The sequence below is a fragment of the Hyaena hyaena genome, unplaced genomic scaffold, assembly GCF_003009895.1.
Source record: "Hyaena hyaena isolate Hyena2069 unplaced genomic scaffold, ASM300989v1 scaffold_830, whole genome shotgun sequence".
NCBI classification, from domain to species: Eukaryota; Metazoa; Chordata; class Mammalia; order Carnivora; family Hyaenidae; genus Hyaena; species Hyaena hyaena.
The window spans coordinates 437,302-453,247 of record NW_024081455.1 but is presented as its reverse complement, the minus strand read 5'-3'; the positions used below and the strand labels follow the sequence as shown (position 1 = coordinate 453,247).

At 53.2% G+C, this 15,946-nt stretch overlaps 1 protein-coding gene across 2 annotated transcripts; it reads right to left on the bottom strand.

Moving 5' to 3' along the window:
• Positions 1–65: 65 nt before the first annotated feature.
• VARS1 (valyl-tRNA synthetase 1) lies at positions 66–15,279 on the bottom strand. 2 transcript variants are annotated; one of them, XM_039219517.1, is made up of 30 exons: positions 15,114–15,279; positions 14,420–14,842; positions 13,245–13,379; positions 13,010–13,148; positions 12,648–12,772; positions 12,475–12,562; positions 12,156–12,256; positions 11,890–12,017; positions 6,904–7,068; positions 6,592–6,673; positions 5,967–6,086; positions 5,771–5,879; positions 5,585–5,679; positions 5,212–5,302; positions 4,858–4,982; positions 4,669–4,772; positions 4,430–4,588; positions 4,210–4,300; positions 3,977–4,082; positions 3,816–3,886; positions 3,587–3,712; positions 3,176–3,280; positions 3,025–3,093; positions 2,860–2,938; positions 2,613–2,740; positions 2,090–2,245; positions 1,703–1,909; positions 1,518–1,629; positions 1,062–1,387; positions 66–213 (listed from the first exon to the last, which is right to left on the bottom strand). In XM_039219517.1, exons 2-30 carry the CDS (start codon positions 14,804–14,806, stop codon positions 145–147), a joined length of 3,798 nt encoding a protein of 1,265 aa, XP_039075448.1. In that variant the 5' UTR covers positions 14,807–14,842; positions 15,114–15,279; the 3' UTR covers positions 66–144. The 2 variants fall into 2 exon arrangements, with proteins under 2 accessions (XP_039075448.1, XP_039075449.1); XM_039219518.1 differs by having other exon boundaries at positions 12,475–12,559.
• Between the last annotated feature and the right edge of the window lie 667 nt (positions 15,280–15,946).

The window sequence follows — 15,946 nt, the reverse complement described above, 5'->3', positions numbered from 1 at the left end:
TCCACTACCTTCCCAGGCCTGGGCCCTCAGTGTCCCTCCCCAGCCCACCACACACAGACAAGAGATGATTTTGTGGCAAAATATTTTATTGCTGCCACCCCCGTGGTGGATGGCTGGGGGTTATGAGGGTCGGAGTCGGGTATGTCACAGCATCTTCTCAAATAGCGCGATGGCCTCGTCCACCTTCCTGAGCTCTGTTTCTGTCTGCTGGAGCTGGGGGTAGAACAAGGGAGAGGGGGTGGTGGGTGGTGAGGACTCAGGGCCAAGAGAGGAGATCTCCAAATGCTCATATGCCAAAGGGGTCCAAGTTGGAAAGATGGGTGAGGCCCAAGGCAGGGAGTAGTTTGAGGACTGTGCAAGCTCAGCTGGCCTTTCCTTCCAAATTCCCGCCAATCTCCCTGTGAGCACCCACGTTCCCCTCCATCATCACTGGCCTCTCTGGTCTCGCCTTTTGCCAGAGCGGTCAGTTCTCCAAAACAAAAGGGCCCATGTGCCCTAGCCTGCAGCCCAGCCCCCAGCTGGACGGCAGCGCACAGGGGTTACGGATGCAGGCTCCTAGGCAGGCACTGGGCCTTCGTTTGTAAAATGGCAATGGGAACACCTTATGCCCTGAGCAGGTGTCCGGGAGAATGGACTGAGCCCTGCTCAGCGGCCAAGGCTCTGTAACTCAGCCTCCGCTCATTTCTCTCTGCGTCCATGTGGTTCATCTCACTGCTCCTCCCTGGAGAGATCCCAGGTGAGCCCACCGGGCTTCCTGGCTGTAAGTGGGCCCAAGACCAGGCGCTCAGGATATTCCGGGCACTGGGTGGGGCACGAGGGCTCTGGCTGGGAGGCAGGATACCTGGTTCCAGGTCTGCCTCCATCTTTACCTTGCTTGTGTGACCCTGGGCTGTGCCGCTGCTGCTGGATGTTCCTCATGTAAGAGGAGGGGTTACGTGGGCCCCACCTATGCAAGGGGCCCGGGCAGCCTGCTCCCCCATGGCTGTCCAGGGCTGGGCCTGATGACGGAGGGAGTAGATGGCGTGGGCAGCAAAGAAGGAATGCCAACCTACACCACACACCTTGACTTTGTCCGCCTCCTGGACTTCAAGGGGCACCTTCGTAGGGTAGCTCGAGGCAGCGCGGCGCTCCCGCAGACGCTGTGCCTGCCGCTGTGCCTCACCACGCTTGGCCTGCAGCTTGCCCAGCTCCCGGGCCGGGTCCACCAGTCCCTGCAGCTGCAGGTGGACGGAGCAGCGGTCAGAGGCCAGGGCCACAGCACAGCCCTGTGGCACGGGAGCCCCCAGGGCCAGGACAGCCACCACACCCGCACTGGCCAGTGCCTGCACGTAACCCGACACTGCCGACGCCAGAGCGCCCGTGGCCTCATCAGCCACTTCCAGGAAACCTGTGGGAGAGAGAGGAAGGTGAGATGTGGCCCCAAGGAGACATGAGATAAGGCAACCACGTTGGACAATGGTCCCAGAGTGGACTGAGGGGCCGGCGGGACAAGGTGGCTGTGGGGGCCTGAAGCTCACAGTCAGGCCGGATCCGGGTGAGGTTGTAGTCGGCACGCAGGGAGCGCACAGCTCGTGTGATGCTTAGGGCCAGTTCCATGGCAGCTTCTGCCTCAGGGTCCTTCCAGGAGCACTGTGGGGTGGAAGAGCGGGTGAGGGAGGCTGGGGGGCAGGCCAGAGCCCTCCCACCAGGCTGTACCCCATACCTCTGAGGGCTCCGGATAGGGGGTAATACAGAGGCTAGGCGGAGCTTGTGGTGTCCGCCGGGGCAGCCTCTGGAACAGCTCCTCGGTCACGAAGGGCATGAAGGGTGAGAGCAGTCGCAGGCCAACATCCAGGCAGGTGTAGAGGGTCTGGCGAGCACACTCGGCCACCACCTGGTCCACCCCATTCAGCACAGGCTTCAGGCACTCCTAAGGCACCAGGAAGCACAGAGCACAAGGCTCAGGGATGGAAAGGGCCTAGCCTCCAGCCCTCACTGTGCCTGTGAGGACCAGGAAGGTGACAGATTGGCTCAGGTCTCATGGCCAACCACTGGCAAAGTGAGGTCCAGCGCTCTGCCACCCCCCGCCCCCTACTCAGCTCCTCCTCACCAGGTAGACATCACAGAGCTCATAGAGCCAGAAGCTGTACTGGGCAGTGGTGACAGCCGGGAAATCATAGGCCTGGAAACCTTGGTTGCTAAGCCTCACAGCCTCAGTCAGCCGGCTGCGGATCCAGCGGTCCACCAGGCTCTCACGGCCTCCAGGCTTGGGAAGAAGAAGCACATCAGCCAGGAGGTACCATAAGCCCAGGGGGAGGGTGGCAGAAGCCCATGGGCGACAGGAACCATGGGCAGATCTGCATTCCAGGAGCCTGACAGGTCTGAAGCCACCACCATGTGCCCAGTATCTGGAGAAAAAGGACCCCCACCCCCTTCTTGAAGGACCCCAATGCTTCAGCTTTTTCCTGTACCCATCTGTCCCCCCAGTTATAGGAAGGCTCCTCCAGGACAGGGGCTGGGCCTCTAGACTCAGTGGCTACAATCTGAAATAGCACGGACCCTACTTGATGGCTGAGTGGCAGATGTACCGCCTGTGTGGGTGCTACCCACCTTGCCGCCTACCAGGCCCTCACCTCAGAGGTGGGTGATGGCACAAAACCCTTCCCAAGGCCACGCAGGGCAAACTTGGTGGCGTTCCAGAGCTTGTTGCAGAAGTGGCGGTATCCCAATATCCGGTTCACATCCAGGTTGATGTCACGACCTGGGCAGGTGTGAAGTGTGACTCCACTATTCTCCCTCCCAACTCGCACCCATGGTGAAGGAGAAGGGTGGGCTCAGGGAAGGAGAGGGGACTCAGCGGAGAGGTTTTGGAGGCCATACCCTGGGATGTGTAGGCACACAGTCCAAACCGGAGGGCATCGGTGCCGCACTCGGGAATCCCCGTCGGGAAGTCTGCCCTCTGTGGGGAGGAGTCAGTGGGGGGCGTCCTGAGGCAGCCTCACCTACCTCGGCCCACACCCTAGCCCCAGAGCCCACCCTCGGTACCTGCCCTTCTTTAGCCTTCTCCACCTCACTGGGATCCAGGTTGCTGTTCAGTAACTGGTCATGGAGGCCCTGAGGGTGAGGTAGGAGCAGTCAGGGGGCCGCGGCCACAGCCCCACAGCCCTTCCTGACCCGGCCCAGAGTGCAGCCCCACCTGCAGGGAGACTCCGTGGATGACATCCAAGGGGTCGATGACGTTGCCTAGAGACTTGCTCATCTTTCGGCCATGGGCATCTCGCACAATGGCATGGAGGTAGACCTGGCGAGCAAGGGCGGGGTAGGCCCATGATGATGTGTCTCCTCACCCACACCCCAATGCCTACCAGGACCCTGCACCTGGTCTGCCCCATTCTGAACCTCAGGCCCCTGCCAGAGCAGTAGCCACCTTCATGGGAACTAAAGGCACTCCCTCCTCTGGGAAGCCAGGGCACAGAACCCCAGCTGGCTTTCAGTCCCCACAAGCCCTCTCTGACTAGGCCCATCCATAGCTGTGCATGGGTGCTGAGCCTGAGCTGTGGCACAGGAGGGCAGGTGACTGTGGGAAGGGCCTCAGCAGTCTTATCACCTCTCTGAAGGGCAGCTTGCCAGTGAGCTTCAGCCCAAGCATGACCATCCTGGCCACCCAGAAGAAGAGGATGTCATGGCCCGTCTCCAGCAGCGTCCCCGGGTAAAATACATTCAGATCTTCTGACTGGGGGCAGAGCGGGGCATAGTGAGAGGCCAAGAGCAGGGTATGAGAGGCCAAGCACCTACCTCCAAGACCCCCACCCCACTCTAGTCCCCCAAGAACGTACCTGATTGGGCCAGCCCAGGATGGAGAAGGGGAAGAGGCCAGAGGAGAACCAGGTGTCTAATACATCCTCATCTGAGGGAGGCCAAAGGTCAGAGATCAGAGAGGTCAGAGGTGAAGATCAGAACCCCAGCCCTGCCCTCCACCCCCAAGGTCCTGACTTGCCTTGCTGAAGACTGATCTTGTCAGGGGACACTCCAAATTCCTTGGCTGCCTTCTCCCGGGCCTCGGCCTCGCTGCGCCCACTCACCCAGTACCGCCCATCAGGGTCCTGCCACAGGTAGGTTGAGTGCCAAGGGGGTCCCTCAGCCTTGCCCTGACCCCTCCCCCCAGCAAGGACCCCACAAACCCACAGCTCCCTGAGATGTGCCAATGTCCAGCTCTGGCCCAGTTCTCACCTCCCCTGGGGGCACGGCTGGGTCACTGACTGTGATGAAGTAGGCTGGGATGCGATGGCCCCACCACAGCTGCCGGGAGATGCACCAGTCCCTGCAAATGGTGGGGGAGGGGTGGTTGGGGGGAAGGAACATGAATCAGGCAGTGGAGGGAGATGCCCCAGCCTGTGCCCTGCTCAGCTTCTCACCCAATCACCCTCCCACATCAAGGGCCCTGACGCACCGGATGTTGTCCATCCAGGTGTGCCATGTCCGTTGATGGGCCTCAGGCAGGATGCGGAGGTCACCGCGTGTCACAGCAGCACTGGCAGCCTGGGCCATCTCCCCACAGCGCACGTACCACTGTGGCCGCAGGAGAGGCTCCACCACATCCTTAGACCGGCTGTGAGTATACACGGGTGGGAGATCAAGTGGTAATCACCCTGAGGAGGCCCTCCCCCCTTCCCAGGCCCTGGTCCTCACTTGCAAAGGGGCACCACCATAGGGTTGTCCTCAATGCCTCGGAACAGTCCCCGCTCCTTCAGTGCCGCCAGCACAGCCTTCCTGGCCTCGAACCTTGGTAGGCCCTAGTTGGGAGACAGGCCTCATCACGGCCATGCCTAGGTACACCACTGTCTCTCAACCCGGCCACCATACCCGACGCAGTCTCACCAGGAAAGGCGGGGGCACGTTGATGAGGGCCCCGCGGGAGTCCATGATGTTGATGGCCTCTAGCCCGTGCCGCTGCCCAACGTCATAGTCGTTCTGGTCATGTGCGGGGGTGATCTTCACTGCACCTGGGGTGTACACGGGGGTGCCGGGGTCATGAGAGACTCTCTGGGTCTCCACACATACCCTCATTGCTGAAAGATGTGCTCCCAGACCACCCTTGTCTCTCTAATACAGTCCCCTGAAACTCAGCCCCAGTCCTGATTCAGGAAAAGCTTGTTCTTTTTCCTCGAGGGGGAAGATGAATGACCAGAGGGTGCCCTCCTTCTGTCTTCCAGAGGACAGCCCCTGGCTCACCTGTGCCAAACTCCATGTCCACAAAATCGTCAAAGACGATGGGGAGGCTCTGAGATGAGAACGGGTGAATCACACTCCTCCCCTTCAGGTGCTGGGACAGAGAAAGACATCAAAAATTCAGGAAGGCAAAAGCAAACAATAAATCATTTCAAAGATGAAAAAAAAAAAAACCTCAAAAAGGGCTAGACCCAATTCCTCCTATCCAGGTCCCTGACTGGCCCAACACCCAGGGCCAGAAAGGAGGTTAAGATGAGTTTCTGATGCAATTTTCTCTCAGCTAAGAGGCTGAGCATCCATCCCACCCTCATTCGTAGTGTAGGAGCCCCTTCCGGCCAGCACTCCTCCCCAGCTGTGCGCAGCACCCCTGCCCCACCTGGTATCTCGGGTCTTTGGGGTGCACAGCTACAGCCACGTCTCCCATCATCGTTTCAATCCGAGTGGTCGCCACTACCACCTCCTCGTCACTGTCTGGGGTGACACAAGGCACTGTGGTCTCAGCTCTGACCCTTCTCAACCCCTACCCCACCCAGCACGGGACCCTGGTGCCCCTGGCTCCTACCTGAGCCTTGGACCTTGTAGGCAAAGGAGACAAGGACCCCAAACTCCACCTTCTCCTTGTAGCCAGGCACGGAGAGCAGAGTGCGACCTGTCAGCTCCTTCTTATCCACCTGTGAGAGGGTATTAAGAGAAGTGGCAGAGGAGCTGTGGCAGGGAGGTGGAGATGGAGAGAGCCTGGGGTGGGGGTGGGGACACACCTCGATGTCAGAGATGGCGGAATTGAGGGTGCAAGACCAGTTGACAAGGCGAGTACTGCGGTAGATGACTCCTTCCTCGTGGAGCCGGACAAAGGCCTCTGTCACAGCTGCTGAGAGTTTCTAGGGAGCAGGGGATTCACACATGGGCCCAGGTGCCTAGGGACCCAGGCCGACTTGCCAAAGCAGCGGGATCTGGTGAGACCTGGGCTGTCCAGAATCCCACGGTGCAGCACACAGACCCCGTTGAGGGCTAGAGGGGAGAAGTACTTTTCTTGAAGAGGAGTGAGAACTATGGGAAAACAAAGGCACGCAACAAGCCTGGAGACTCCGGAGATGGCAAGGAAGCCACTCAGCTAGGGACAGGTGCTGGCGAAGAGAATCCTGGGAGTTCATGCTCCATAGGAGAGTGAGGCCCCCTCATGTGCCCCCTGGAAGAATGTGAGCTCCCAGAGAGGGTGACAAAGGGCGATGACAAGGGGCGAGAAGTGGTATTTGCAGCTGAGTCCTTAGTGGTTTCCTATGAGTGGTGGGCTCCCCTCCTAGGGGAGGTATGCTCTCCTCTGTGGGTTACTTGTTCTGGGGAGCTTCCCCCTTCTGCCCCAGGCCTGAGACCCCTCCTACTCACAGGGTCCATGGTGAAACAGGCTCGATTCCAGTCTAAAGAGCTGCCAAGCTTCTTCAGCTGGTGGTAAATCCGATCACCCTTCCTGGAAGTGGACAGACAGGCCGGGATCAACACTCAGGCCTGGGTTGGAAGGAGACACTGGGTGGCTGATGGGGCAGTATGGGGGTCACTCATCCCTCTGAAAGTGACCTGGACCCCAGAGCCCACTGACCTTCAGCCTCCCTGAGGGTCTGGCTCTGTAGCCACGGCTGGAGGTTACAGAGATTTTACTTGGACAGGGGACAAGAGTGGGGAGGGGGGCTGCATACTCACTCCTCTTTCCATTTCCAGACCTCCTGTAAGAAGGCCTCTCGGCCCAGCTGGTGCCGGCTCAGCCCTCGCTCACGCCAGAGCTTCTTTTCCACAACCACCTGGGTGGCAATGCCTGCGTGGTCACAGCCAGGGTTCCATAGGGTAGTCTCCCCTCGCATGCGGTGCCTGTGGGAAGAACACAGAGGACTTGAGGGGAGTGGGCTGGTGGACCCGGCATCAAAGGAAGAAGGGGCTCCTGGGCAAGGAGTCAATGGACTCATGAAAGAGAGGGACCCAATTCTAAAGTTACAGTCAGGGAGGGGCGCCTGGGTGGCTCAGTCAGTTAGGCGTCCGCCTTCAGCTCAGGCCATGATCTCATGGTTTGTGGGTTCGAGCCCTGTGTTAGGCTCTGTGCTGACATCTCAGGGCCTGGAGCCTATTTCAGATTCTGTGTCTCCTTCTCTCTCTGCCCCTCCCTAACTCATGCTCTGTCTCTCTGTCATTCAAAAATAAATAAGTGTTAAAAAAAAATGTTCTTGTCAGGGAATGATGTGCAAGTACAGGCAAAGCAATCTGGGAAAAAGAACAAAGACATTCTCTCACCCAACTAAAAAGCAAAACATGAGAAAGTTACGACTATTAAACAGTAAGTTACTACATAGGAACAAAGTTACAGATGAAGGGTACAAAACCCCGTGTATACAAACAAACAGATCCGAGTAAATTCAATATTTGTCAAAAGGAGCATTTCTTTTTTTTTTTTTTTTTTATGCTTTTTTATTTATTTCTAGGAGTGACAGGGAGAGAGAGAGAGAGAGAGAGACAACATGAGCAGGGGAGGATCAGAGAGAGAGAGTCACGGACTCTGAAACAGGCTCCAGGCTCTGAGTTGGAAGTCAGCACAGAGCCCGACACGGGGCTCGAACCCACGAAACGTGAGATTATGACCTGAGCAAAAGTCGGATGCCCAACTGACTAAGCCACCCGGGCGCCCCTAAAAGGTGCATTTCTTATCAGTAGGAGAAGGATGAGCTGCTGAATAGCTAATTCTAATAGATACGTGTATCTAAAAAATACATTGTAATCAGATTCATGAACTATTAGAAAAGCATTAGGAAAAAAACCTGTACTTTTTAAAACAAAAAAAAGACCAAGACACAGATGAAAGTGTGACTCTGAGGTAGGAGAGGACTTCATTAACAAGATGCAAAGAGAAAGCTGAAAAAAAAAAAAAAAAAAGCAAGCTGAAGAATACTGAGAAATCAACTAGATCAAAATGTAAAAATCTCAGAATAAAACCCCTAAGTAAAGTTAAAAAGCAAGTGATACGCCATTTGGGGGGAAATGACTAGAAGCTAGTAATGTGTTAGAGAAATAATGAGGAGGAGAATTAGAGAAATAGAGAAATAGCATCGCAGGACTCCATCTGCCATGCTCTAGTTCAAGTTCGTGAAGCTTATGCTTAAGTTCTCTGCTGATGTGGCATATAAAGCCGTTAAATTCCAATGGCCTTTTCTGCGACCTTTTCGACCTAGGCACCTTAAAGCAGGGAGAGGAAATTATTATACAGAGGCACCTGGGAGGCTCAGCCCATTCCGCTTTGGACTCTTGATCTCAGGTTCAAGCCCTGGCGTTGGGCCTGGAGCCTACTTAAAAATAATAATAATAAAGTAAAAGTATAAAAATAAATCAAAAAATAAAAAAGAAACCCTGTATCTATACATTACTTTCAATGATTCATCAAGCTTTATTATATTCATTACTCTCTAAGTCTGATAATCCCGACTATACTTAGATCTCCTTGGGTCGTTGGGGACAGGGATTGAAGTGACTCCACTCTCCTGCAGATAATGGATCCTCTGAAATGTTGTTAAAACATGTACTGGATACAAACATGTGTTAGGAAATCTGGTGTTTGTTAGGTATTACTAAAGAAGTAAAGCATAATGAATGAAGATACAAAGAATATTTTACTAAAAGCATTTATCAGGGTTTGTATAGAGTTGGCAAAAAAAAAAATCAGTAAAATGTCAGGTACTTGTATGAACATACTCTATTCTTGGCTGGGTAGAAAAAGAAAAAACAGAGATATACATCCCACTTTTATTTATAATGTGTTGTTGATGGAAATAGTTAAGGCTGTATTTCACATGTTATTTTTGATTCTAAAATGTTGATAAAAATTTATTGCATTTAAGTAAATGGGAGTTTCTAACATTTTATTTAGACCACGTTCATTTAAAAAAAGGCCACTATCTTAAGTTTTCTTTTTTTAGCGTCATTTGCTTTTTTTTTTTTAAGTTTATTTATTTGTTTTGGGAGAAAGAAAGAGAGAGAGAAAGAGGGAGGGAGAGAGAGAGAGACAATGAGAATGGGAGAGGACCAGAGAGAGAATCCCAAGCAGGCTCTGCCCTGTAAGCACAGAGCCTAACTCATAGCTGGATCCACCCAGGTGCCGCACCTTCAAAGTTTTCTAAGAAGTGTTCATTCTTCTCTCCTGTTAGTAAGTTGACCATCATATGTTATGTGTATTTAACGCAACTGTTTTTTCAGCTTTCAATTCCTTGCAAAATTCTAAATCTGACATTGTATCCCCAGTGCCCAGAGCACAGCTGACACACAGTGATGTCTGATAACTACTTTCAACCAAATTAATTTAGTAAACAAGACTCCGGGGGTACCTGGGTGGCTCGGTCGGTTAAATGTCCGACTTCGGCTCAGGTCATGATCTCCTGTGGTTTGTGAGTTCGAGCTCAGAGCCTAGAGCCAGCTTTGGATTCTGTGTCTCCCTTTCTCTCTGCCCCTCCCCTGCTCACACTCTGTCTCTCTCAAAGATAAATAAACATTTAAAAATTTAAAAAAACAAAAACAAAAAACCTCCAGAAAAATTTCTCAGAACTTAAAATATAATAAATAAACTCTAGCTTCCAAAGATAAAATATTGTTTTAAAATACTTTTCTAGGAGCACCTGGGTGGCTCAGTCAGTTGAGCATCTGACTCTTAATTTCAGCTCAGGTCATGATTCCAGGGTTGTGGGATTCAGCCCCGCTTTGGGCTCCATACCAAGTGTGGAGCCTGCTTAAGATTCTTTCTTTCTCTCTCTCTCTGTCTCCCTCTGCCCCTCTTCCCCGCTAGCACTCTCTCTCTAAAATAAAAATAAATAAATTGAATTAAATACATTTTAAAAGAAACTTGTCACCTGGAATATTAGATTATATAATTGTTAACTGATTAAAATAATAGAATAGCAAAAATTAGGAAGGAAGTACTAGAGCAAGTACTAGAATAGAAGAAAACATACATAACAAACCAAAAAATCAATATCAAAATATTAAAGAATCTTCCAATACACCAACTAAAGAAAAAACAAAAACAAAAAACAAAGAATCAATAGAAAAATGGGTAAAAGATGGGTACAGACAATTCACCTAAAAGGAAACTTGACCAGCCAAACATGAACAGGCACAGCCTCAGCAATCAAAAACACAGGTATCATTTTTCTGCCCATCCAGCTGGCCAACAAATACCACTATGTCCAGGGTCAGAAAGAGAACAGGGAGATGAATACCCTCCCGTGCAGCTCACAGAGGTATAAATCACTGAAGCGGTTTTGAAGACAACTTTATATAAGCATGTACCTCTGACCTAGCAGTTTCACTTCCTGATGGAACACCAGAGAATCCTTCCACTTGCACTTGAGAAAGCATATATAAGAATGTGCATTCCAGGAGGTTTTCAAGAGACCAAAATCAAAACCAACCATTAATAAAAAAGTGATTACAGGGGCTCCAGGGTGGCTCAGTTGGTTAAGCTTCTGACTTCGGCTCAGGTCATGATCTCACAGTTCGTGGGTTCAAGCCCCGCATCGGGCTCTGTGCTGACGGCTCAGAGGCTGGAGCCTGTTTCAGATTCTGTGTCTCCCTCTCTCTCTGACACTACCCTGCTCACGCTGTCTCTCTCTCAGAAAGAAATAAAACATTAAAAATAAATAAATTTTTAAAAAAGTGATTAGAGGGCACCTAGGTGGCTCAGTCAGTTGAGCAACTGACTTTTATTTTTTTTTAATTTTTTTTATTTTTTAAATTTTTTAATGTTTTATTTATTTCTAGGAGAGAGAGAGCGTGAGCAGGGGAGGGCCAGAGAGAGAGGGAGCCACAGACTGAAACAGGCTCCAGGCTCCCAGCTGGCAGTCAGCACAGAGCCCGACGCGGGGCTCGAACCCACGAACCGTGAGATCATGACCCAAGCGAAAGTCGGACGCTTAACCGACCAAGCCACCCAGGCGCCCCGAGCAACTGACTTTTAAGAGCCTGCTTAAGATGCTCTTCCCTCCTCTGCTCCTCTCTCACACACTCACTCTAAAATAACATTTTTTTTAAAAAAGTGACTATTATGGCACACCCACATTATAAAATGCTATGGAGCAATGAAAGAAAATGAAGTCAGTCTATGTATAAGAACAAAGAAAGACCTCCAAAGTAAACTGCTAAGTGAAAAGAAAAAAAAAAGTCACAGCATAACATGTTTGGGGTGAGCCCTTTATGTTAAAGAACAGGAAAAGAAAAACCCACCCAAAAGGAAAAATATACATTTCTATGGGCATGCGTATTTGTAAGTAAATAGATAAGAAAGACCTGGAATGATACACATCAAAGTGGTAGTAATGGCTAAATTTAGGGAGGGAGTAGAGGCATGCAGTCAGAGAGACTTGAAGCTTTAAATTTCTTACAAAAACCTATTTTCTTGTTTAATTCAAAATAATGTTATTTTTCGTAGCAAGAGCAGGGAGAGAAGAGTGTCTGAGAATGAGCGGTGTTGGTTGCTTGACTAAGGGGAGGATGCTGATGATGGGAATATCAAGAAAATGGAGCACCACCAGGGGGCACCGCTGAGGGCCAGTATGGAAGAAGGGAGGACAGATGGCCTGTCAGGGAAGAGAAGGGAGGACAGGAGTGAGAAGCCAGAGAAGGCAGAGAAACCCGCTGAAGGAGAGGACAGGAGCTCACCATCGGGTCAGGGAGTCCTGGATGGCGTTGGTGAGTGCGTGGCCCAGGTGCAGGGAGCCTGTCACATTGGGGGGTGGGATGCACATCATGAAGATTCCCCGGGGATTTGGTGCTGATACGCTGGCACGCTGATGGGGGAGGAAGGATGGGCACATGCTAAGGCCTCCTGTCACCTCTCCCGGCACCACCCCCCAGGCAATGTATCCTCTGGCCCTGCCGTCCCCCTCCCACATCTCCTCCAGGCCAGGGCAGTGGAGCCCACTCACCCCGTATTCGGGCTTGAAGAAACCCTGCTGCTCCCACCAAGGATACCAGGCAGCTTCCACGTACTGAGGGCTGTAGGAGTCAGGCATGGCGCCACTGACATCTGGGGGAGAGAAGTGGAGGGTCAGTGCCTGAGGCTGGGAGCAGCTGGGCTTCTGGTGCTCACATCACAGGACCCTCACTGGGGGGGTGGGGGGAGATGTGCAAATCCTCACAAGCCAAGCGGTGGAAGCAATGACAGAGCAGGAAGGGGTAACACCAAGCAGCAGCAGCTGAAGAGGGTGGAGGTGAAGGGTGGGAGTCCCTCCCCCCTTCTAGTACCTTTCTTTTCCCCAGATGGGGTTCGGAGGTCGTAGGTAACGACCCCAGGATCCCGTTTCCCCCTCTTCTCTGGTTTTGGTTTCTTCTGCTTGGGAGGGAAGAGATACAGGCACAGATATCATCCAACTACACGTGCTACCAGCTTTCTTCCAGTCCTACCCTTAGCTTCTCACCTCCCCTGGGGGTGGTTGCTGCTGTTGGCTCTTCTGCTTCTGTTGGAATTTCTCTAGCTTCTCCCGTTTCTTTGCCTCTTTCTTGAGTTGCGTAGCCGTCTTTGGGGGTGCAGGGACCTCAGGGCCTAGGCAGAGGCACAGAAATGCCAACTTGGCCCATTGGGGATGCTCTGTGAACATTGCCACTATCTTTCAGATGGGCTATTCCAGCTGCCCCAATGCTCCCCATGCTGGTGTCCTACCTCACCCTTCCTCAGGCCCCCCCCCGCCAGTGATTCCCCCATTCGTAAGAAAAAAAAGAAAGTGAGCTACTTGGAAGGCCCAGAAGAACCCCTTGCATCTCACTCCCTACCCTTCCTCACCTGGCTGTTGGGAGAGCGATCTGGTCCCTGAGTACAGAACCACCTCTCCCAGCACTGCTCGGAATTCTGGCTGCTGGACACAGGTGATAAACCAGCGAGTCACATTACCCCAGATCCGGCGCGCAGAGGGGTCCAGGACCTGGGAAGGTGAAAAGAAATGAAATATCCTTAGTCACCCTATTGTGAGGTCTGAGGGGAGCTTCCCTCATTCTCTTCTAGGCCCCCGGTGACTTACATAACGGAAAGGTAGCAGCAAGGCTGTGACAGCTGCGAGGTCAGCCAGAGTGGGGGCCTCCCCAGCCAGGTAGGTGTGCAGCCGAAGCCACTCTTCCAAGGGGCTCAGAGCCCTCCCCAGGGCCTCCAGGGCAGCCTGGCAGTAAAGGGAAGAGGTATGAATACCGTAAGGCTTGGTCCACCCAAACCCCCCTCCAATCCAGGTGGTTCCCCCCCCTTCTACTCCACAAATCACCACCTCTGAGGTCAAATGGTCATAAAAATGTTCCCATTTGTTCAGTATATTCCTGCTCAACACTTACTATGTGTCAGATGCAATATATTAAGCACAGAAGTTAATGTAAAGATTACATGAGGCCACATTATTCTTGAAGAAGTGATTAAGTAGCTACTACAGGCCAGACACTTCTCTAAGGAATGAGGAGACAAAAACAGACCCTGACTGGTGGAGTTTACACTTAGTGGGGGAGACAGGCAACATGCAAATATATAACACATTACCCTATTTTTCTTCCTAAGTGCTCTAAAGAAAAATAAATCAGGCTGAGGTGGGTACATGGAATTCCAGAGAGGGGACCTCTATTTTAGACAGAATAAGCAGAATATGAGGAAGCAAGTCAGGGTCTAAGACATCTATTTCATTCATTCATTAATTCATTCAGGAAATACTAAGTCTCCACTATGTGCTCAGAACTCTGCAAGGAGGTGGTCGCTTTGAAGGACTCCTGACTACAATCTGGTACAGTTCTCTCTCCTCTTCCTTCCTCGCTTCCCTTATCCCTCATCTCCTCCCAGGAGTGGCCACCTCTTCCAGTCCACTTGCCTCTCATCTCTCCCTGACCCAGTCTTTTCCTACACTTTACAGTAACCTTGACTTTCATCAGTCTCAGACTCCTCAAACTTCTACTCCTAGACTTTAAAACATCTGGCACCAGACAGTGCTCTGCACACTTCTTTTAATCTTCTCAATGAGTTCCTCAACATGAAAACTTCCCGTCTCATCAATACGAAGACCAAGGCATCAGAGTTTAAGAAACCTGTCCAAGGTTATCATACCAGGTGGCAATCTGGGATTTGATCACTGTTTCTCCACATCTGACATTCGATCTTCAATACCCATTCCAATCTTCTTTCTTCTAAATTTCCCCCTCTCCCTCTTCCCTTCTCCCCAATCACCTGGGGGTCCTGGGCAGAGCTTCGGAGTCCCAAGGCCGGAAGCGCTGCTCCACAGGCAGCTGGTATGAGCTCCGTGTCGGCATAACTGACCCACTGTTGGACCAGGACGGCGGCCCGGCTACCGCCAGGGCCCCCCAGGCCTGCTGGCCACAGCAGCTGGGCCACAGCGGTGGCCCCCCACACCCAGAGCCCGCCGGGCCCCTGCTCCAGGGCGGGCAGGCGGGGTGGGGGAAAGGGAGTCCTGCTGGTCGGGGGTGGCTGGAGACAGATGCGGGGGTGGGCTCCTCCCCAGCCGGGTCCCTCCCCAGCCTCCCCGTAACGCGCAGCTATAAGGGCACGGAGGCTGGGGAAGGCATCGGGATGAGGGGAGACGTACAGGATGGACATGGTTACGCAGCGGGTCCTAACAGGGTAGATATAAACCTAAGGAGAAGGAAAGACAGGGAAAGACTGAGGGATCCAGGAGCGTCCTACTGGAGAAGACAGGGTACCCCCGTGGGGACTCCTGTACCGCAGGCGCCCGAGACCCCCAGGGATGGAGGTCTGATGGGGCCTTAAGAGACAAGGGCCCGGTTCTCAGAGTGGCAGTGCCAGTGGGAAACTCCCCAGGACCGCGGGTGCTCGGGAACTGCGGGAGTTTCGAGGTAGCCCCTAGGCGTCCAGCAAGACGCGGGTTCGGGCCGCAGGTACGTACTGGAAGGAGGTGGTCAGACCCAGACAGACAGCCACCTCACGGCCGTACGGAGCCTGGCAGCCGGAGCTGAGGAGTCGGGCGGGCGGGCGGGGAGCGTGGGCGGTTCTCCGGGCTACCCCAGCTCCCTGCGACCGCTGCCGGTCGGTGTATGCCCACGTGTTCTCCCCCCCCCCCCCTTTGTGACAAACGAGCGTTTCCGGGCCCGCAGGTCCTGGCGCGGGCGGCCGTGCTCCGCCTGCGTGTGCCGGTGCTGCCCTCCCCGACACTGGCGCGGGGTCGCGCCGCCCGCCGCCGCCCGCCGGCCGCGCACACGAGGGACCCCGAGCAGGGCGCGAACGCGGGAAGCAGAGGACGTCCCCCAGGACCGCCCTCCGGTCAGGCGCCACCGCGGGCACCCCGTGCGGGTCCTCGGGCGGGCCAGCAGAGGGCGGCGCCCAGCGGGCAGTCTGGGAACCGGCGGCCGAGACAAGAGGGGCGCCACGCCTCCTTCCTCCGCTTAGAAGAGGGAATCTAGCTGGACGGCCCATAAGGTCCTCTAGTGGTGAGAACTCATCTGTATAGAAAACTCCTATTCGCTGAATGAACCAGTTAAGAATTCAGTTAATTCCAGTTGTAACTCCACGATAAAAATTATGTCACTTGTTTGTATTAAACCGCTACGATTTGGCTGGGTTGAGGCGGCCATCCAGCACCATCAAATGCGTATTTGTGTCTCATAACATTAACTGTCAGGTTAACAGGTCAGAGATGGAAGGACAGCAAGTACTCATTGTGGGTATAAACAAAAGACCATGGTAAGCAGGCCACGTAGGTAGGAGCATGTTCAAGAAACA

What these genes read in the sequence shown, in the direction of transcription:
- VARS1 (XM_039219517.1), bottom strand. Translation starts at nt 14,806, where the DNA reads ATGTCCATCCTGTACGTCTCCCCTCATCCCGATGCCTTCCCCAGCCTC. An exon ending in ACCTGGATGGACAACATCCG is followed by an intron (nt 4,301 to 4,429) that starts GTGCGTCAGGGC and finishes CACCATTTGCAG; the next exon opens with GGACTGGTGCATCTCCCGGC. An exon ending in AGCTCTGTGATGTCTACCTG is followed by an intron (nt 1,910 to 2,089) that starts GTGAGGAGGAGC and finishes CTGGTGCCTTAG; the next exon opens with GAGTGCCTGAAGCCTGTGCT.